At 49.8% G+C, this 21,249-nt stretch overlaps 1 protein-coding gene and 1 pseudogene across 1 annotated transcript; one reads left to right on the forward strand and one right to left on the reverse strand.

Moving 5' to 3' along the window:
• Window positions 1–2,785: 2,785 nt before the first annotated feature.
• On the reverse strand, window positions 2,786–4,656 carry LOC149748272 (uncharacterized; annotated as a pseudogene).
• A 3,442-nt stretch (window positions 4,657–8,098) lies between these two features.
• Window positions 8,099–17,095, forward strand: LOC111171041 (uncharacterized). The gene is made up of 4 exons (XM_089919232.1): window positions 8,099–12,595; window positions 13,231–13,338; window positions 13,465–13,536; window positions 14,142–17,095. Exons 1-4 carry the CDS (start codon window positions 11,927–11,929, stop codon window positions 14,241–14,243), a joined length of 951 nt encoding a protein of 316 aa, XP_089775358.1. The 5' UTR covers window positions 8,099–11,926; the 3' UTR covers window positions 14,244–17,095.
• Window positions 17,096–21,249: the final 4,154 nt, after the last annotated feature.

Consider the following 21,249-nt stretch of genomic DNA (forward strand, 5'->3'; position numbering starts at 1 on the left):
CCCTTCTGCACTAGCCTTTTCCCATGTGGCCATTAGAAGGTAGCAGCTGGCACAGTAGGGCGGGGTACCCTCCAGACTGCCTGTGCTCTGACTCAGCAATGCCCCTGCCAGTCAGAGCCCAAAAGTCTCGTCCCTCAGCCCCTGTGGTCTCTCTAGCCTCAGCCCGAGGGTGAGGGCTGCCCTGGTCCCTGGGGTCCTACTTGCAGCCCCCTGTTCTCCTGTGTGTCACTCTGCCTCTGTGTCACCTCAGCCAGAGCAGGGTAGGACGCTGGCAGGGGAGACAGAGGGCTACATTGTCACTTTCATGGGCCCTAGGCACTTTCACCTTCGTGGACCCATTCATCCACAGAAAAGTATTAAAAATTACATTTTGTAACTGCATTCATGTAAAGATGGATATAATCAAGGCTGCATTGTATATATATATTTTTCGTGAATATTCGTACATAAAATGGGTACTTTAATATATTCTTTGAGGAAATGAAAAACAACATTTGTTAGCTAATGAAAGCTTCAAAAAGAGTTGGTAAAATATTTGAAAAGACTACAAAAACTACTGTTTCACAAAAAACTCAAGCAGTTTTAATCATGTAAAATAAAATACAATAAAAAACATATTGGGGGATTATATTCAGCTACAAGCAACAGGAAACACCCACAGCCATCTTGACAGAAGGAGGTGCTTATTGTCACATGGAAACAATGGATCACCAATGCCACTGAACAGTGCAGCAGAGAAACAAACTCCCATGTCATTCTTATTAGCGACACCATTGTGAATGTCGTGGTGAGTCAGGAACACATACTTACTAGTATTATTAACAACATAAAGTGTTTCCTACACATATTAGACACTAGATATAATCCAGAGAGGAGTGGAATCAGAGAATATTTCCAACCATAAAATACTGAAATAACTTTCAAAGTGGACACAAGAGGCCTTACAGAAAAAATTTAAACTCTGATGGATATTTGATGTGTAAGCTGTGAAGATATCAGGGGAGACTACATGTCTATAAAGATGGAAATCTAACATTTTTTGGTGGTGTTGAGGACACTCTTGACTACAAGGACACAGAATCTGGAAAATAAGCTGGGAGATGGTGTCCTTGAAGCTCCTACGTATCTGCCTCTCTCCCAGTGTGCAGGCTCCATGATCTGAAGAATGTCTTCTCTGCATCTGCTTTAAAATCACACACACAGGTGAGTTGTTGGTGAATGCTAACATGGAACCACAGAGGGGATAGATTCTGGAAAGTCTAGGTCCTAATATGACTCACAGGCAAGATATCTCCAACTCCAGATTTTTTGTATTATCACAAGTCTCACAGTCTATTCAACAAATACCAGTCAGAAGGAAACACAAAAAACAAATAGGAAAAATCATAATTTACATAACAGTATACTCTTTGACATCTTAGTCATACATGAAATTTATTCCAAGTGTTTAATAGAATGGAAAATGGGAAAAGGTTCCTATATGCACCACCACCAAAGAGGATCTTTCTCAGTAAAAAGGGTACAATATATACAATAGATTATATATCCAGGAACTGCCACACAAAACTACTAGGAAAATCCCAACAAATACCAAACTGCCATTTTTCAATGGCCCATTAACAGAGAATTAATAGAACATTAAAAAAATTTAAGCCTCACTGCATACTAGAAATACACTTAAATTCATCCATGGATCCAACAGGCTTCAAAAGTAAATAGAACAAAACTATCTAATTAAAGGAAAAATCACTACCTTTAAACGTTATGTACTATTGTTGAAAGACAATTTACAGAATTAATTCACATTAATATTAATTTGTGAAATTAGTAGAAATCCACCATTGAAGGATACCCTTGAAGAAAGATCCTGAGTAAACACAGCATATTTATAAACTTTTTTTTGTTGTTTTTGGTTGCATTGTGTCTTTGCTGCTGTGCACGGGCTTTCTCTATTTGCCACGAGCTGGGGCTACTTTTCGTGCGGTGCATGCGCTTCTCATTTTGGCAGTTTCCCTTGTTGCGGTGCACGGGCTCTAGGCACATGATCTTCAGTAGTTGTGGCACACAGGCTCAGTAGTTGTGGCTCGTGGGCTCTAGAACGCAGGCTCAGTAGTTATGGCGCACAGGCTTAGTTGCTGTGAGGCATGTGGGATCTTCTAGGACCAGGGCTCGAACCTGTGTACCCTGTAGTATTGGCAGGCAGATTCTTAACCACTGCACCACCACGAAGTCCTATAAACTTTTAAAACAACTCTTTCTGGACTTCACTGGCAGTCCAGTGGTTAAAACTCCATGCTTCCACTGCACGGGACACGGGTTTGATCCCTGGTTGGGGAACTAAGATCCCCTGCATACTGTGCAGCCCGGCAAAAAAATAATAATAAATAAAAGTAAGAACAACTCTTTCGGGCTTCCCTGGTGGTGCAGTGGTTGAGAGTCTGCCTGCTGATGCAGGGGACACGGGTTCGTGCCCCAGTCTGGGAAGATCCCACATGCTGTGGAGTGTCTAGGCCCGTGAGCCATGGCCACTGAGCCGGCGCGTCCGGAGCTTGTGCTCCGCAACGGGAGAAGCTACAACAGTAAGACGCCCGCATACTGCAAAAAAACCAAAAAAAAAAAAAAACAACTCTTTCATATTGAAGGTTTTCTGGAACATTAGACATAGATTACTTTCCATCAAGTTATCTCATGTTACTTACATTTATCTTCTCCATGGGAGCTTTTACATATTAATGATATTGGCCAATTGAAGTGTTTCCCAGGCTGTTCACAAACAACGTTTTATCTAGTAAATCCTTTTATGGTTTCATAAACTACTAAGATCAGAAGAGCCATTCCCACATTCGTCACATTTTATATGATTTCTGTCCAGTGTGCAGTCTCAGGTCTTTGAAGGACTGAGAAACAAATGAAGGATTTCCCACATTCCTGTCATTGATAGGGTTTCTGTCCATTGTGAATTCTTTCATGCACTTGAACATATGTGGAAGTGAAGGTTTTCCCTTCATTTTTACATTCATAGGGTTTTTCTTAAGTATGGTCCTTTGGTGTATTTTCAAAACCACTGGATACCTATAACTTTTACCACATTGTTCACATTGATATTGTTTCTCTCCAGTGTGAATCCTTTCATGTATTTTAAGAGAACTGGGATTAATGAATACTCTCTCACATTCTTTATATTTATAAGGTCCATCTCCAGTGTGTGTTATCATGTGTTTCTGAAGGGTTATTTTCCATGTGAAGGCTTTCCCACATTCCTTACATTCATAGTTTTTCTCTGGTGTGGATTCTTTCATGACTTTGAAGAGACCGGGCAGTATTCAATACTTTAGAACATGTTTTATGCTCATATGGTGTCTCTTTGGTGTGATGTCTTTTGTGTAGCTGTAAGAAACTGAAATGATTGAAGACTTTACCACACTGCTTACATTCACAGAGTTTCTCTCCTCTGTGAATTCTTTCATGTATTTGAATAGTTTCAGGACTTTTAAAGGCTTTTCCACATTGTTTACATTGATAGGGTTTCTCTCCATTGTGACTGCTTTCATGCATTTGAAGACAACTGGGATAAATGAATGCTTTCTCACATTTCTGACATTTATAAGGTAAATCTCCAGTGTGTGTTACCATGTGTTTTCGAAAAGTTGTTTCCCACTTACATTCATAGGGTTTCTCCCCTCTGTGAGTTCTTTTGTGTAGTTGGAAGGATTTTTGATATTGAAAGACTTTTCCACATTGTTCACATTCATAGGGTTTCTCCCCAGTGTGACTTCTTTCATGTGTTCTAAGAGAACTAGGAGAAATGAATGCTTTCCCACATTCTTTACATTTATATACCTTCTTATGGTACTTTTGATACTCTCTTGGTTTGTCTTCAATGTGACATTTCATGTGTCTATTAAAGGATGAATGATGCATGAAGACGTTTGCAGATGCACTGCATTCCCATGGTTTTAAACCAGGAGTTTTCTTCTTCAGATTGAGAGTTGGAATAAGGGTGAAGTTTTCTCCACAGGAACTACTGTCTTTACTTTCAGAGAGTCTCTCTACCATAGGACTTCTTAATTTTCTCCCCTGGTTTTTGTACTGATCTTCAATATCATGATCTTCCTGTTTTCTTTCTACTGAGACCAGGTTCCGGAAGTTTTCCCGCATCACATCTCTGTAGAGTTTCCTCTGTGAGGAATCCAGTAAAACCCACTCCTCCAGGGTGAAGTTCACAGCCACATCCTCAAAGGCCAATGAGTCCATTTTGAGGTTTCCTGGGTCTGTCTGAGTCCCTCCTAACGACTCCAAGGACCAGTGCAGAACACAGAGCAACAGAAGGTACATGAGAGTTAATGGGCCAGTGAACCGGACAAGACATGCGACCTCCTGTGCTCTGTATTATATATTCATTATATATTCGTTCCTCTCATTGTAAAAAGAAATTATTTAAAAATATTTTGTGGGCCCCAAAAGTATCATGGTCCCTAGGCAGTGTGCCTACTGTGCCTAATGGATAAGTCAGTCCTGGGGAAGTGGTTTTCCTGGTATCAGGGCAGCCACCCTGGCAGGGAAATAAATGCTGCTTCTGTCTGGGGACAGTGGGCACTTGCTGGAGCTGCTCTGAGACCACCCTCGCTGGCCATCTGTGGGTATTGCAGGTTAAGTGGGAGGCCTCATGTGACTTTGAAGGCAGTGCCTGGGGATTTCCCTGCCCTGGTGTCTTGTCAGGCAGAGGTCTAGGAGCTGGGGTTCCCCTGGGGTACCTCCTGTTTCGACTGGATTTCATCTCTGTTGAGTGAGATTTTGTTAAGACTAAAATCACACCTCTCCAGAACACTGGCGCCATAAATTTTTGTCAGTAAAACTGAGAACTAGCTATTACATAGAATTGTTTTGTGCTAGGACAAAGGAATTGTCCTAGCTGAGAACTAGCTTTTACATAGAATTGTTTTGTGTTAGACAAGGAAATGGAGACACAGAGAAGTTATTTAAAGCTGAGGTGATAGAGCTGGCTGTTTACCCTTAAATAACTCCATTTGTATTTCTTGAGACTAAGGGTAGCCTCCTATATAACTACAGAGCAGTTATCAACTATGTACATTTACATGGATACAACATTTTTTCGTATATGCTGGCCCAGTTCCATTGTGTCAGTTGATAAAATAATGTGCTTTAGTTTACAGCATTTTGTCACCTCCGGTATAGGATTCAGCCTAGGGTCAGGTGTATCAGGAATTTGTGACTTCCTATTAGCCTCTTTTAATCTGGAACATTTCCACAGCTTTCTGAATTTTTTTTTCTAAAAAAGTTTGTGTGTGTGTTTGTGTGTGTGTTTGTGTGTATGTGGAAAGAGGTTGTTGGTTGTTAAGGTGTCAAGATGTGTGTCATGTGTGAGGTGTTGTGAAGTGTATTTGTGAGGGTGTTGGTGTGGGCACAGGTGTGTTTGCTTGTGTATGTGTAATATATATGGTATGTGTGGGGTGTTTTTGGCTATGTATTTGAGTGTAATTTTTGTGATGTGAGGTTGTATAGGAGAAGTGTGGGTGTGAGTTTGTGGGTGTGTGTGTAGGTGTCCGGGTGTCTGAAATGTGTTCGGGGGATGTGTCTGGGTGTGTGTGGGTATGTGTGAAGTTTATGAGGGTGGACTGAGTTTGCATGTGTGTGGATGTGTGTGTAAGAGGAGTGTATAAAGTGTGTGTGTGTGTGTGTGTGTAGTTCAGGGGTGTGTATGTGTATATATGGCTGTGCAGGGGTGTTGTGAGTGTGGGTGTACAGGCTTATATGTGATTGTAAGGGTGTATGTGTCAGCGTGGTTCTATGGGCATTTGTGGCAGTGTGTTTGTGTGTAATTTATGTAAATGAAAATTTTATGTATTCACTTTAATCTCCAAAAGTTATATTTATACTCATTAAAATATACTTTAAGCAGCATAAACAGAAATAGTGTTTTATTGACTCATTATTCCCAAGGGAAGGGGGCAGCTATGGGGGAAGAATTTGATTGAAGAGTAGAAGCAAGTTACAAATAGAATATAATGCTTATCCTATTACTCAATGTTGTATCTTTTTTTTTTTTTTTTTTTGGCTGCACCAAGCAGCTTGCTGGATCTTAGTTCCCAGAAAGGGATCTAACCCATGCCCCCTGCAGTGGAAACGTGGAGTCCTAACCACTGGACCGCTAGAGAATTCCCTCAATGTTGTGTCTTTAAAATTAAAAAAGACATTTTATTTGGCAATAATTTCGAACTTATGGAAAATATCAAAAATAGACTTAAAACTTTCATATTCTCTATTCCCAGGGTCACCTACATTTTGCCTAAATTGTTTGTTTCTCTCTTTCTCTTTCCCTCCTTCTCTCTTCCTCCCTCTCTGTCTCTCTCAGTGGTTCCTATGTCCCCAGGGTTTGGGTTTTATTCAGCTGTGGTCAGATCACCAGATCGGGAGCCCATCGCCAGTGCAGAGCGAGTTTGTTGCTCACAGTTCCCGGGGGGGGGGGGGGGGGGAGGAGCGGGTCGTGCTGGCCCACAGGAGAGGACAGTGACAAGCAGAGAGCCAGGGCGGGGCACTGCGGGGGAAGCCCGTGTGATGTTCTCCAGGGAAGGAATGGACGAGGCTTGAGGGTGAGGCTGACCAGGTTTAGGATCGGCTAGCTTGAGTAATTTCAGTGAGCTGGGGCTGGGGTGTAGGGGCTGCCCAAGTTGTGGATGCCTGACCCTGGGGCTATTAGGACAGGGGGTTAGAGTCTCAGCAGCAGAGAGGGTGGGGTGGGGTGCTGGTCAGTTTGCATGTGAAAAGCAAGCTGAGGGAGAGAGTCTGCTGTCTCTAGGCATCTGCTAACCCTGGGAGGGGATGTGAAAACATCAGAAACAGAAAGTAGAAAACCTGGTTAACACAGGGCTACTTACATAATGTAATCACTGACACATCTGGATTATAACCTCATATCTCAAAGCTCTTTTATACATTCAATTAGTACCGTATTTTTCCCTCTTTTTCTGCCTTCTTTTGATTAAAAAAAAATTATTTATTTATTTTTTAAGATTCTTTTTGTGGGATTTTAGTTCCCTGACCAGGGATCAAACCCGGAGCCCTAACCATCGGACTGCCAGGGAATTCCCCTTTTGAATTGTTTTTATGATTCTTTTTTTTTTTTTTGATTTTTAAAATTTATTTATTTATTTATTTATGGCTGTGTTGGGTCTTCGTTTCTGTGCAAGGGCTTTCTCTAGTTGTGGCAAGCGGGGGCCACTCTTCATCGCGGTGCGCGGACCTCTCACTATCGCAGCCTCTCGTTGCAGAGCACAGGATCCAGACGCGCAGGCTCAGTAATTGTGGCTCACGGGCCCAGTTGCTCCGCGGCATGTGGGATCTTCCCAGACCAGGGCTCGAACCTGTGTCCCCCGCATTGGCAGACAGATTCTCAACCACTGCGCCACCAGGGAAGCCCAATGATTTTTCTTTATGTCTGCTTTTGACCTACTATTTATACTTCTGTTTAAATACTTTTATGTGATTGGCCTAAGGTTTACAGAATACATCTGTAATTAATTGCATCTGTATTCAATAATATATCACTTCAACATGGAGTGGAAGGAGCTTCCCACAATGCACTGACAACATCGTCTAGTGTTTTCACGTGTAGGTGATGTTTTGTTGGTTGGGAAGCCAAAGATTTCCATCTGATGCCTCTGCCTTGTGTGTTATCAACAGTGCAGGAGTGACTGAAAAATAACAATACTCAGAGGCTAGTTTCAACTTTCAAGTTTCTTGACACCATGAGGGTGAATCCACAAAACTGAATCCCTCCAGCAAAGTGAAATTGCTGCCTTTTGCAAAGTAACGAACTTGATGCTCCTGGTACTAGGACTACCCCTGTGCCAAACTTGAAATGCCTATTAAAACCTAGCCCTGGGCTTCCCTGGTGGCGCAGTGGTTGAGAGTCTGCCTGCCGATGCAGGGGTCACAGGTTTGTGCCCCAGTCCAGGAAGATCCCACATGCTGTGGAGCAGCTGGGCCCATGAGCCATGGCCGCTGGGCCTGTGCGTCTGGAGCCTGTGCTCCGCAACAGGAGAGGCCACAACAGTGAGAGGCCCGCATACCGCAAAAAAAAAAAAAAAAAAAAAAAAAACCTAGCCCTTTTTGGTCTTGTAGTAGAAAAAGCCACACTCCACGGGGCTCTGACCCTATGCACTCCTAATGAGATCTTTGAACACTTCTCTCCAGGCAAGGGTGGTGCTTCAGGCTGTCTTTTTTAGGTTATAAACGTGCTGCTTCAGGACTTCCCTGGTGGTCCAGTGGTTAAGACTCTGCTCTTCCAATGCAGTGGGCACGGGTTTGATCCCTGGTCGGGGAAGTTCCACATGCCATTCGGTGTGGGGAAAAAAAAAAGTGACTTAATCCAACTATAATGCAGTTAATTAAAAAATATATTTTTAAAAAAAGGTGCCGTTTCAGCCAACACTGGCCTTACCATGTCCTTTAAATTAATCTGTGTTGTTTCATTTGGTGGACATTGCACACAGTCAGGTAGATGATCTTGCTGAATGGTTGTAGAGATAGAGGTTTTAGGATGACCACTACCTCTGACTGTGAGGGGTGCTGCCACCAGGGAAAAGCCACGGTTAGGATGGTGACATTGGGACAAGTGCACAGTGGGAGTCCTCGAGGCTCCCCTGCGCAGCCACATGGTGGCAGCAAAGCAGTTTAGAAGAGAGGGGTGGACGGGCCAGGAGATCACCACACGCCAGCTGTGGACACACAAGTGCTTAAAGAAAGCAACCAGCGGGCTGTACAGACTGCCTCCCGCTCAGGCCAATTTGTCCTAAAGAGCCTTTCCAATGACAGTGTGGGGGACTGAGAATTATGCAGCCTGGAATGGGACACTACCGCCCATTCAGGAGACATCACTAGCTTGTTATTGGGCATTAGTGGATGTTAAGAGCCTAACAGAGAAACACCCCTATCATGGGAAGGGTGAGAAATGGAAACCCCAACAAAATGACTATTTCCCAGAGAAGAGGTAAACGGGGTATTTGGAGCGAAACATCTAGACGGAAACGTGGCAGGTCACGTTCCAGATGTGGCTCTCTCAGATGTGGGGTCTGTGTCAGAGCTTCCTGGGGACTTTGGTCCACCCAGGTTCCTGAAGATGCCTGATCCTTCAAGGCTGAATCAGCTAAGTTAAAGACAAATGTGTGGGCTGTGCCACTGCAGCTGCTCAGCCTCAGAGACACCTGTTTACGCCTGTGCATGAACAAGGGCCTGCTGTTCAGAGTCTCTGACCCTCACCTCCAATTTCGGATGGGAGGAATTTCTCCATGGGGGAGAGGAGGGCCTTCTGTGCAACTGTAAGAAATCTTCCATTTCACAGACAAAGAGAAGGAGGGGCAGCTGGTGAAAGTCTGGTTTAAGTTGACATAGGTGGTCAACAGGTTGGGCAGAGGCCGCAACCGGGGGACCAGAAGCCAGGGCACTCAGCCCTGGCCCTGCTCCTTCTCTTAACCACTCTGCTCTGTTTGCCTGGAATTCCTGGGCTCTGGGGCTGGGATGAGGATGTGTCTAAACACAGGTGAGGCTGTGCTTTGTCCAATTGGGGGTTTTAAGTGCAGAGCATGATGGGAAAGGATGGCTGGCTCAACCAGACTGGACGGGGAAATAGAGGGGAGCTGGGAAAGGTGGGAGCCCCAGACTGGGGACAAGGTGGTGACAACACTCTTGCAGCAGCCTCTGCAGGAGCCTCTGCTCCCATCTCTTGGCTGGTGTGTCCTCTGTTGGGTTAGGAGGGGGCGTGGGGAGAGTGCCCAGGGCCCAGCCTGACCATCTCAGGGCACAGCTACTGTGGCCTCAGAGATCCTCCCTCTCTTAATGCTGCTCTTTTATCCACCCCCCCCACCCCGCTTCATGCTTCCCTCTCCCCCTGCTTCTCTCTCTCTCTCTCTAAGCAAGAGCCTGGAGAGACAACTGCAGGAAAATGGAGCCACGTGGGTTTCTCTGAGGTCATTGTAGCTGGGTTCACGCTCCCTTGCTGCTGAGAGTTCCACCAGAGCAGAGTATTTGCAAGGAAGTCACAGCTAGTGAGAGGCAAACCAAGAATTCAAACACATATCGGCCTGACTCCAGAGTCTAAGGACCTGGGTAGCCCTGGGGACGGCTTTCTGGCCTCTTGATACTAACAGCTGCTCTTAATGGAGCACCAGTTATAGGCCAGTTGCTCCCAAGGTCTTTCCCAGGGTTGACTCCTTTATCAGACCTTGTCCTTGAACAACCGGTTGCCTGTACCCATGGAAGGATGGGGAAGGGGACCTCAGTCCTAAGATTTAGGAAATGCAGTGGTGCAGAGGCAGGAAAGCAAAGGGAGGATTACAGACACCCAGTAACCATGTGTATTGCTAATTATTTTCTACTGTAATCACCTTCTTTTCCTCCTTTGACTTGGGGAAAGGACACAACTTGACCAAGAGGCCACTGGGGCAACACCTGGACTATGAAACCCAGTTGCACAGAAGCCCACCTCTCCTTCCTTCTCCAAGGCTGAGTGCGCAACCAGCGCCATCCTTCCCAGTTGCTACCTTCTGAGGTGCCCTGGCCGTGCCCCCAAGAGTCCCGCAGGCCGGCTGAGTCCAGGAGTTACCCCAGGCCTACAACCACATGGTCTTTCCTCCAGAAAACTGTACAAGAATCTCCTTCTTGGCCTGTGGCCCCTCTATTGCTTTGGCCCATGATCTTTCCAGCTGTGTTCTCACCAACTCCCACACTGACCCCCCAGCCTGGTGTCTCATCCACAGCACTGGACAGGGAGCCACTTGGGGTCAAATCAGAAGAGACTTCCTGAGGCTGTGGGAGCCAAGAGGAGGAGGTGCCATTTCTGGATGGAGGTCAGGGCGGAAGGGCAGGGCAAGCAGAGGGACCAGGCGCAGAGATGGGGAAGAGCAGGGGGCTCAGCGCTGTCTGAGTGGCTGCAGTGGATGGGGCAGCCTGACACCTGAGGCCTGCAGGGCAGGGACGGAGGACAGCAGGGAGCATCAAGACCCAGACCCCGATGCCCCTGCCTCAAGGCAGCGGGGGAAATGGCCCAATCAGTGCTTGGCATGAGCCCCTAGACAATGGTGTGGAGGGCGGACAGTGGTCTGGGGAGAGCCTGGAACCAGAGAAGGTGGAGTCCGGAGGCTGTGGCTACGCTTGCGAGGAGAGAAGACGGTGGTAGGAGCTGGGCTGGGCTGGTGGGAGGCCAGAGGGAGTGTCCTTAGGAGGAAGAAGGAGCAGGTGGGGCTCCCAGGCTTTCAGCTCAGGGCTCCTGCGGCGGCACCCAGCCAATAGCAGCCAACAGCCCAGTGCGGACAACCAGGGGCACTCATGGGAGTCTTGAGCTCAGAGATACAGACCAGTGATTTGTGTCCTTGAAAACTGGTATCTTGAGAAGGGGTGTCCCCAGGAATGTGTGAGGACTGGGAGGAGAAGCAGCCCAGATGCACCTGTGCCAGCCCTGCCTCTTAGGAGGAGGGTCCTTGGAGGAGACCGAGCAGGAGCCACGGGGGAGGCAGAAGGGCACCCAGGAGAGTGGCAGCAGGGGACAATCGGGCAGGGGCAGTTTCAGAACACAGAGTGTCTCCAGTGCCTGTGGATATAAAGACAAGGCTTGAGAGGGGCCTCTGGATCCAGTGAGGGCTGGTCAGCCTGCCGTGGCCTTGAATGTGAGCCTGCAAAGAAGTGTTGTCAGTGGTGTAGATGACCCTTTCTCAGGCTCCTTTGGAGAGGGGCCAGGACAATAGGTCGTGTTTGTCAGGGACCGGGGACAGGACATTTTTAGACTGAGAAAGCAGTGAAGAATCCAGGAGAGGGGACAGACAGAGCTCACTGGCTGAGGGCTGGGCCCAGAGAACAAGATGGTGAGGGCTTGACTGTCTGCCTATGGACTGCTGGATGGGTAAGGCTCTAGATGTGGTTCGTACTGTCCTCCATTCATCAAAGCTTAACTGAGTTCCTACTGGGTTCAAGGCAGTGCCTGAACTTGGAGGTTGCTGTTGAATCACTCCTTTACCCTATTCCTGAGGAGGCCAGAGTGTGGAGGCCGAGGGACGTAAGACACAGCCTGGTCTTCCCTCTCCTGGAGGACTCAACGCTCTTGAGCAACCCTGCCTATGGCACTCCCCATGAGCCCCAGGAGAGGCCAAGATGTTGTCAGGGAGATGGAGAAACCATTTCTTCACCTTCCACAGGAGGCTTCCCGCTCCCACTGCCCAGCAATCCCGTGAGGCAACAGCAGGGGCTGAGGCAAGTCCAGCTCACAGCCGGGGAGGAGATCAGGGATGGGGCAGGTCAGGAAGACGCGTGGTTGGGCCATTGCATCAGGCCCAGGAGGGGCATAAAGGAGGGTCCTGCATGCTGGGAGGAGGCCAACTTGGGGACCATGGAGACTCAGAGGGCCAGCCTCGCCCTGGGGCAGTGGTCACTGTGTCTACTGCTGCTGGAGGTAGTGGTGCCCTCGGCCAGCGCCCAGACCCTAAGCTACAGGGAAGCTGTGCTTCATGCTGTGGATCGTCTCAACGAACGGTCCTCAGAAGCTAATCTCTACCGCCTCCTGGAGCTGGACCCGCCTCCCAAGGCCGTGAGTCAGGAGGACCCTGGGGAGGGGGCTGTCTCCCGCCAGCCATGGCCACACTGTCACCGCCTCTGCTCAGGCTGTACTTCCTGTCAGGAAGGGACTTCTCCCTCTAGGTGGGCTCCCACCTCTTCCAGGAAACCTTCCCAGAGCTGGGTCCCATCCCAGCATGAGGCTTCCTGCCCTAGCATCTCTGCTGTGGGAATAGGCTCTGTGTACACCCTGTTCAGGCTTAAGGGCCTTCTGGGAGCTCCAGGGATAGAGGGTGGTCACTGGCTCTGCCATGTGGCCTCCCTGCTAAAGTCCCCCTGCTCCTCGTTATCTCCCTACCAGGGAGGGCTCTGCTCAGCCTGGAGGTTCCAGTGACAAGGTCTTTCCCTGTAGGTGGTCCCTGACTTGCCTCAGCCCCTCCATGGGGAAGGTGTTCTTACCAGAGCTGGTCTGAGGTCCCCTCCTGCTCTCTGTGTGCCCACGAGGCCAGGAGTGGGCTCTGTCCCCTTCCCTTGTGAACCCAGCACCATGCCAGGGGCCAGACACACAGGAGGGGCTGGAGAGGCTGCCATCTAGGTGGGGGCAGGGAGACAGATCAGAGAAGGAAGCATGAGCCCGAGCCCAGTCTCCTTACTTTTATCCTTGACCAGGATGGTGACCCGGACACCCCAAAGCCTGTAAGCTTCACAATGAAGGAGACCGTGTGCCCCAGGACATCGCAGGAGCCCCAGGAGAATTGTGACTTTAAGGAGAATGGGGTGAGGCTGGGGGCTGGGGGCTCCCTGGGAGCTGAACAGGGGCTTGGGGACCATTTCCAGCCCCTGGTGTGAGGCTGGGAGGTTATGGTCTGGTGGCTCCAGTTTGACCCGAGCCTCCCCTTCCAGCTGGTGAAACAGTGTGTGGGGACAGTCACTCTGGACCAGGTCAAGGGCCAAATGAACATCACCTGTGATGAGGTGAGTGGCCCCTTCTGAGCTGCAGGGGTTTCTGGGGGCGTTGGACTGTGTAACACCCTTTGGACCAATTACCCGCTGCCCCTTCCAGGGCAGAGAAAGGCCCTCCTACCTGGCCCCTCCCTCACCCGAGCCCCAGGCCTCCAGGACTGGCTCTGCCATCCCTTAGAGCAGTGGTTCTCTAAGTGGGGTCCCACCCGGGAACTTGACAGAAAGGCAGATTCCAGACCCCACTCAGACCTCCTGAATCAGACTCTGGGCTGGGTCCCAGCCATTTGTATTTTCACAAGGCCTCCAGGGGATTCCGACTGTGCTGAATTCTGAGAGGCACTGACTAGAGTAATGTGCTTTCAGCCCCTACTCCCGTCCAGCTTTGCTGGGATAGGGTTGTGACCCTGGGAATCCCCTTGCCATCTGTGGACCCCAGTTTCCTCATCTGTCTGTGGGTGTAGGGATTCAACCTTGTGCTCCAAATGTCATAGCTAGAGGGCAAACTGGGGTCCAAGTCTCCTGGTGTGGTCCTGGAAAGGGGTGTCCAGGTGGGGAGCCGTCTTGTGTTACCCCTCGGTCCATTCTCCACAAGTAACCTGGCTCTTCCTGGTTCACAGCTGCAGAGTGTTGGGAGATTTAGGCGGCTGCGTAACAGGATCCGAAAAGCTTGGCAGAAAATTGGTCCGATAGTTGGCCCACTAATCGGGGGGTATGGGTAAATTGTGGGCCCATGGAAGAATCCTACAGGTGTCTGCCTTGGATCAAGCTTCCGGGCTCTGAAAAATAAAATATTCTGAAAGCAAATTCCTCCATTATTTAATTTCACTTGTCTCGTCTCCTCCCACTTACTGGGACCAAATCCTTAACTATGGGAGGCCTCCTATATGTGCCTGTGTGTGTGCGTGTGTATGTGTGTCTGTCTGTCTATGAGAGTGTGTGTTTTTCTGTGTACGTATGTGATTGCACATGCAAAATAGAGGAATGGTTGTTTTTTCCAGAAGGGCATGTTGTGAGGCAGCAGGGCCAAGAGGTCCAGGACATCGTCTCCATTCTCAGGTCCCTCCCATGCCATGGACCAGGCCATGAACATGCCTAAATGAACACTGACAACAAAAAAAATTGAATATATATATATTTTTTTATTTAAAAAATTTTTATTGAAGTATAGTTAATTTACAATGTTTTTTTTTTAATTGAATATTTTTCATCTCAGCCCTTGAGACGGGAGATGTAATTGGCCCCTGCTGGGAGGTCTGCAGGCCTTGTCAGTGCCTTCAAAAGTGATTGACTGGTAAGAGGGTCTGCTCTTTGACCATTAGACACCTCAGTCCTAAGGTTTAGGAAGTGCAATGGTGCAGAGGCAGGAAAGCAAAGGGAGGATTACAGACACCCAGTAACCATGTGTATTGCTAATTATTTTCTACAGTAATCACCTTCTTTTCCTCCCTTGACTTGGGGAAAGGACACAACTTGACCAAGAGGCCACTGGAGCAACACCTGGACTGTGAAACCAGGTTGCACAGAAGTCCACCTCTCCTTCCTTCTCCAAGGCTGAGTGCGCAACCAGCGCCATCCTCCCCGGTTGCCACCTTCTGAGGTGCCCTGGCCATGCCCCCAAGAGTCCCGCAGGCTGGCTGAGTCCAGGAGCTACCCCAGGCCTCATAACCACATGGTCATTCCTCCAGAAAACTGTACAAGAATCTCCTTCTTGGCCTGTGGCCCCTCTAACACTTTGGCCCATTATCTCTCCCAGTTATTCTCTGTCCATCCTCCAGCACCAGTGCCCTAAGTTCTTTCCCAGGGTTGACTCCTTTATCAGCCCTCATCCTTGATCAGCCACCAGAGGTGTGTGCTTTCCCAGGACAAATTTACTGAGAGAAAAATGGAGGCACAAAGAGACTGAGAGCTTCTTCCCCAAAAGTAAACAGCAAGTGAGGGGCAGAGCTAGGACCTGATGGACTCTGGCTTCAGGGTCTGTGCCCTGGACCATTTTATGGCATGTCAGTCATCAGAACCAACTTCCCCAGGACCTGTCCCATCTGTCCTGACCCCAGGAGAGCAGAAGATCCACTTTCTGGAGGAGTTCCCATTTGTCTTCAGAGGACACTGTCCAGATCTCCTGTTCCTTGTAGAACAGCTGAGAAGGGCACTTTTGGAGCCCGGGTGCTCCTGTCTTCCCTGGCTCAGCTTCTGGTGCCCGTTCTGTGGGAGGGCCTGGGTCAATCCTGAGTTTCCCTTCCTTATTCTTTTTTTTTTGGGGGGGGGGCGCTGCACCGCGTAGCATGCAGGATCTTAGTTCCCCGACCAGGGATCAAACCTGCGCCCCCTGCAGTGGAAGCTCAGAGTCTTAACCACTGGACCACCAGGGAAGTCCCCTGAGCCTCCCTTCTTCAGCTCACAGGGCCGGGTACCCAGCTCTCCACCCCACGTTCGGTGTCTCCGAGCACAGGGGAGCTTGTCCTGAGGAGCAAGGACTCTGGAGATCAGGCCGGCTGGGCTGGGCAGCTGCAGGAGGCTGTTCCAGCCCAGGAAGCAGCCTGCTGTGTGGGCCCCACTGGGCCTGAGCAGGCTGGGGGCAGGGGGGTGCTGGGCTGGAGAGGAGGCCATGGGCCCTGTCACGAGCTCCAGATGCCCCCAGAGTTGGACGGCTGTGGGTGCTGTGGGCGGTGGAAAGAGCATTGGCCCGGGAGTCCAGTCCCAGCCCTGCCACGTGCCCCCACCCACAGCCTTGCTGAGCCCCCTTGTCCCTTGCTCTCCTGGGGCCTGGTTGCCCTTCTAAGCAATGGGAGTTGCTATAGTCAGCGCTGCTACACTTGTGTATGTTTTTGTGTGTTTAGAGCCCTTCTTTATTTCTTAAAGAAGACTTCAGAGAACCAGTAAATCAAAGTGATAAGCACATGTTGTATTTCCCAGGGAATTAAAATTTCCGCCATCTGAGGAACTCCTGAAGCAGGTACTTGGAGCTCTTCCTGCCATGACTGTATTTTGGGGGCTGGGGGCAGGGCCAGCGTCACGAGTGTGTCACCAGTGCAGTCACACAGGCCCCTGTGCTCAGAAGGGCTTGGTACATGGTAATGACTTATTCTTTTTTTTTTTTTTTTTTTAACATCTTTATTGGAGTGTAATTGCTTTACAATGGTGTGTTAGTTTCTGCTTTATAACAAAGTGAATCAGCTATACATATACATATATCCCCATATCTCTTCCCTCTTGCGTCTCCCTCCCTCCCACCCTCCCTATCCCACCCCTCTCGGTGGTCACAAAGCACCGAGTTGATCTCCCTGTGCTTTGCGGCTGCTTCCCACTAGCTATCTGTTTTACATTTGGTAGTGTATATATGTCCATGCCACTCTCTCACTTTGTCGCCGCTTACCTTTCCTCCTCCCCGTATCCTCAAGTCCATTCTCTAGTAGGTCTGCGTCTTTATTCCCGTCTTGTCCCTAGGTTCTTCATGACAATTTTTTTTTTTTTTAGATTCCATATATATGTGTTAGCATACGGTATTTGTTTTTCTCTTTCTGACTTACTTCACTCTGTATGACAGACTCTAGGTCCATCCATCTCACTACAAATAACTCAATTTTGTTTCTTCTTAAGGTTGAGTAATATTCCATTGTATATATGTGCCACATCTTCTTTATCCGTTCATCTGTTGATGGACACTTAGGTTGCTTCCATGTCCTGGCTATTGTAAATAGAGCTTCAATGAACATTGTGGTACATGACTCTTTCTGAATTATGGTTTTCTCAGGGTATATGCCCAGTAGTGGGATTGCTGGGTCATATGGTAGTTCTATTTTTCATATTTTAAGGAACGTCCATATTGTTCTCCATAGTGGCTGTATCAATTTACATTTCCACCAACAGTGCAAGAGGGTTCCCTTTTCTCTACACCCTCTCCAGCATTTATTGTTTGTAGATTTTTTGATGATGGCCATTCTGACCGGTGTGAGATGATATCTCATTGTAGTTTTGATTTGCATTTCTCTAATGATTAATGATGTTGAGCATTCTTTCGTGTGTTTGTTGGCAATCTGTATACCTTCTTTGGAGAAATGTCTATTTAGGTCTTCTGCCCGTTTTTGGATTGGGTTGTTTGCTTTTTTGATATTGAGCTGCATGGGCTGCTTGTAAATTTTGGAGATTTGACTTATGCGTGAGGTCTTGAAATTCCCATGATTTTGCACAAGGGACCCCACGTTCTCATTTTGCAGATGACGTAGCCGGTCCTGGCCAGTGGTGACTCCACACTTGTCACAACACAGGAAGGAGGTCCTGGAAGCCATTCTGAGAGAACTTATTTCCCTGGGTACTTGACTTGAAAATGCCTGAGTCCTTGCCCTCAGCCGTGAGCAGTCAGAGGACAGGGGAGAGCCCAGGAAGGGAAGGAAGAGAGTGGGAATACAGAGCAGAAGGGGACCCCCAGAACAGCCCTTCGGTGCCTCTGGAGGGGCAGTTTCTGCCTTCCCAGGGCATCTATGACCAGATGCATTGACCTTCACTAAGACAAGCCAGGCTGTGGGGAGGGACTGCAGAGGCACCCAGGAAAGGTGAAGCTGTGTGGGCCTCGTGTGCAGTGCACCGTCTCACTCCATCCTGCTGGAAGCTGGGGTCCACATAGGCCTGACCTGCTTCCTGCTTGCAGCACATGGTCTCTTGGAGGCCGACCCTGAGACCCTGGGGTTTGCAGGTCTTTGTTCTGGTAGAAGAAAGAGGGAGGATGTGCCTTCTCAGATGTACCTGAGGCATCCAGAGTCCCCTCTGGGGAGAGGACACCCTCTTAGGCTCTCTGGGGGCAGGCCTGGCCTGCGCCCCTAGCTGCCCTGTCTATACCCATGTCCCCAGTAAAATCCCACTCAGGGGAATGGTACTCACGCCCACCAGTCTGCTACATGTCTGGGGCTGGCCCTAAGCCTGATCCTCTTCTGCAAAGCTCAGGCACCCTCCCACTCAGCCTCCACCTGGGCCCGGCCCACCTTGTCACACAGCCCCAGATGCTGCGGAGAGGAGCTGGTTAGGCGTTTGATCAAGGTGAGGTAGTGCTGCCCTCCTGCTAGCTGCTCTCCTTCTCCAAGGCCCGTGCCTGGGAAATCCCAGCCTAGCTGAGGGCTTTCCAGGAGGACATAATCTCCCCAGCTCTTTGCTTCACATGAAGTGGTACAAGGGAAAAGAGGAAGCTGACCCTGAGCAGAGGGTCCTGACCTTCATCCCTGACCCAAATTCCCACCCTCACAGCAGCCATGGCTGCCTTCCCTGCTCACTGCAGAGGGCAGGAGGGGGGTCTGAATTCCAGCCCCTTGTCCCTGTAGAAGGGCGAGCGTGGTGGGTTGAGTCGGGGGCAGTTGATCCACGTCCAGGTCTGTCATTTTTCAGAGGGTGGGAGGGCCTTGTTGGAATGATATTGCCTGTGGGTCTCATTTTACTTATCAGCTGGTCAAATCAGAGAGCTAGTGGGTGTCCCCACAGTTGGGGACACAGCAGCCTAGGGTCCAGTTCTCTTTCCCATAAAGTGTCTGGACAGGAAGGATGGCTGAGAGGAGCAAAGGAGTGGGTGATGTAGGGTCAGGGCTCATACATGACTTTGTTGGGGTGAAGGGTACATGAGGATTTCTCAAGGACCAGATGTGGAGTCAGGGGCAACCTGCCTGGGGACAAGGGCTGTGATGCCTCTCCTGAGAAGACCTCCGCTCTGATAGGCTATAAGGACTAAACCAGGAAAGCCAGATGCTGGAGGCATGAAAGGCAGGCCCCCCATTACAGGAAGTGCAGTGTGAGGACCTGGCAGAGGACCCTACACGGGATCCAGGGAGGATGGGGAAGGGGACTTCAGTCTGAAGGGTGAGCAAATGGAAAGGCCCAGAGACAGGAATGCACAGGGAGGGTTTCATAATACCCAGTAACCATGTGTATTGCTAATTATTTGCTACTGTAATCACCTTATTTTCCTCCCTTGACTTGGGGAAAGGACACAGCTTGACCAAGAGGCCACTGGGGCAACACCTGGACTGTGAAACCAGGTTGCACAGAAGCCCACCTCTCCTTCCTTCTCCAACGCTGAGTGCGCAACCAGCGCCATCCTTCCCGGTTGCCACCTTCTGAGGTGCCCTGGCCATGCCCCCAAGAATCCCGCAGGCCGGCTGAGTCCAGGAGCTACCCCAGGCCTCACAACCACATGGTTATTCCTCCAGAAAACTGTACAAGAATCTCCTTCTTGGCCTGTGGCCCCTCTATTGCTTTGGCCCATGATCTTTCCGGCTGTGTTCTCACCAACTCCCACACTGACCCCCCAGCCTGGTGTCTCATCCACAGCACTGGACAGGGAGCCATTTGGGGTCAAATCAGAAGAGACTTCCTGAGGCTGTGGGAGCCAAGAGGAGGAGGTGCCATTTCTGGATGGAGGTCAGGGCGGAAGGGCAGGGCAAGCAGAGGGACCAGGCGCAGAGATGGGGAAGAGCAGGGGCTCAGCGCTGTCTGAGTGGTTGCGGTGGATGGGGCAGCCTGACACCTGAGGCCTGCAGGGCAGGGGCTGAGGACAGCAGGGAGCATCAAGACCCAGACCCCGATGCCCCTGCCTCAAGGCAGCGGGGGAAATGGCCCAATCAGTGCTTGGCATGAGCCCCAGACAATGGTGTGGAGGGCAGACAGTGGTCTGGGGAGAGCCTGGAACCAGAGAAAGTGGAGTCCGGAGGCTGTGGCTGCGCTTGCGAGGAGAGAAGACGGTGGTAGGAGCTGGGCTGGGCTGGTGGGAGGCCAGAGGGAGTGTCCTTAGGAGGAAGAAGGAGCAGGTGGGGCTCCCAGGCTTTCAGCTCAGGGCTCCTGCAGTGGCACCCAGCCAACAGCAGCCAACAGCTCAGTGCGGACAACCAGGGGCACTCATGGGAGTCTTGAGCTCAGAGATAGAGACCAGTGATGTGTGTCCTTGAAAACTGGTATCTTGAGAAGGGGTGTCCCCAGGAATGTGTGAGGACTGAGAGGAGAAGCAGCCCGGATGCAGCTGTGCCAGCCCTGCCTCTTAGGAGGAGGGTCCTTGGAGGAGACCGAGCAGGAGCCACGGGGGAGGCAGGAGGGCACCCAGGAGAGTGGCAGCAGGGGACAATCGGTCAAGGGCCATTTCAGGAGGACAGAGGCGTCTCTAGAATCCGTATAGTTGAAGACAAGGCTTGAGTGTGAATTTGGATCCAGTGAGGACTGGCCAGCCTGCAGTGGCCTTGAGTGTGAGAGGCGGCACTGAATTGGGGTCCCAGTGCAGATGACCCCTCCCATGCTTGGTTGAGGAGGGGTCAGGGGGACAGGCCATGTCTGGTGGGGACCCGTGGAGAACTATTTAACCGAGAAAACAGTGAGGATGAATCCAGGACAGGAGACAGAGGGAGCCAAGCCCCTGACTGGCTGAGGGCTGGGCCCGGAGGACAGGATGCTGGAGGTTGAAGTCTGCCTAGGGACAGGCTGGGCGGGTAAGACTCTAGAAGGAGTTGGTACTGTCCTTCATTCATCAAACTTTAACTGAGTGCCTCTAGGGTTCCAGGCAGTTCCTGGAGTTGGAGGTCGGTGTTGAATACACTCCTTTACCCTGTTCCTGCGGAGGCCAGAGTGTGGAGTCAGAGGGGACGTAAGACAGAGCCTGGTCTTCCATCTCCTGGAGGACTCAATGTTCTTGAGCAACCCTGCCTATGACACTCCCCATGGGCCCCAGGAGAGGCCAAGATGTTGTCAGGGAGATGGAGA

This window comes from Delphinapterus leucas, chromosome 10, assembly GCF_059928025.1.
Source record: "Delphinapterus leucas isolate spDelLeu-1000000601 "Yukka" chromosome 10, BTC_Dleu_Yukka2, whole genome shotgun sequence".
In the NCBI taxonomy this organism is placed as follows: domain Eukaryota; kingdom Metazoa; phylum Chordata; class Mammalia; order Artiodactyla; family Monodontidae; genus Delphinapterus; species Delphinapterus leucas.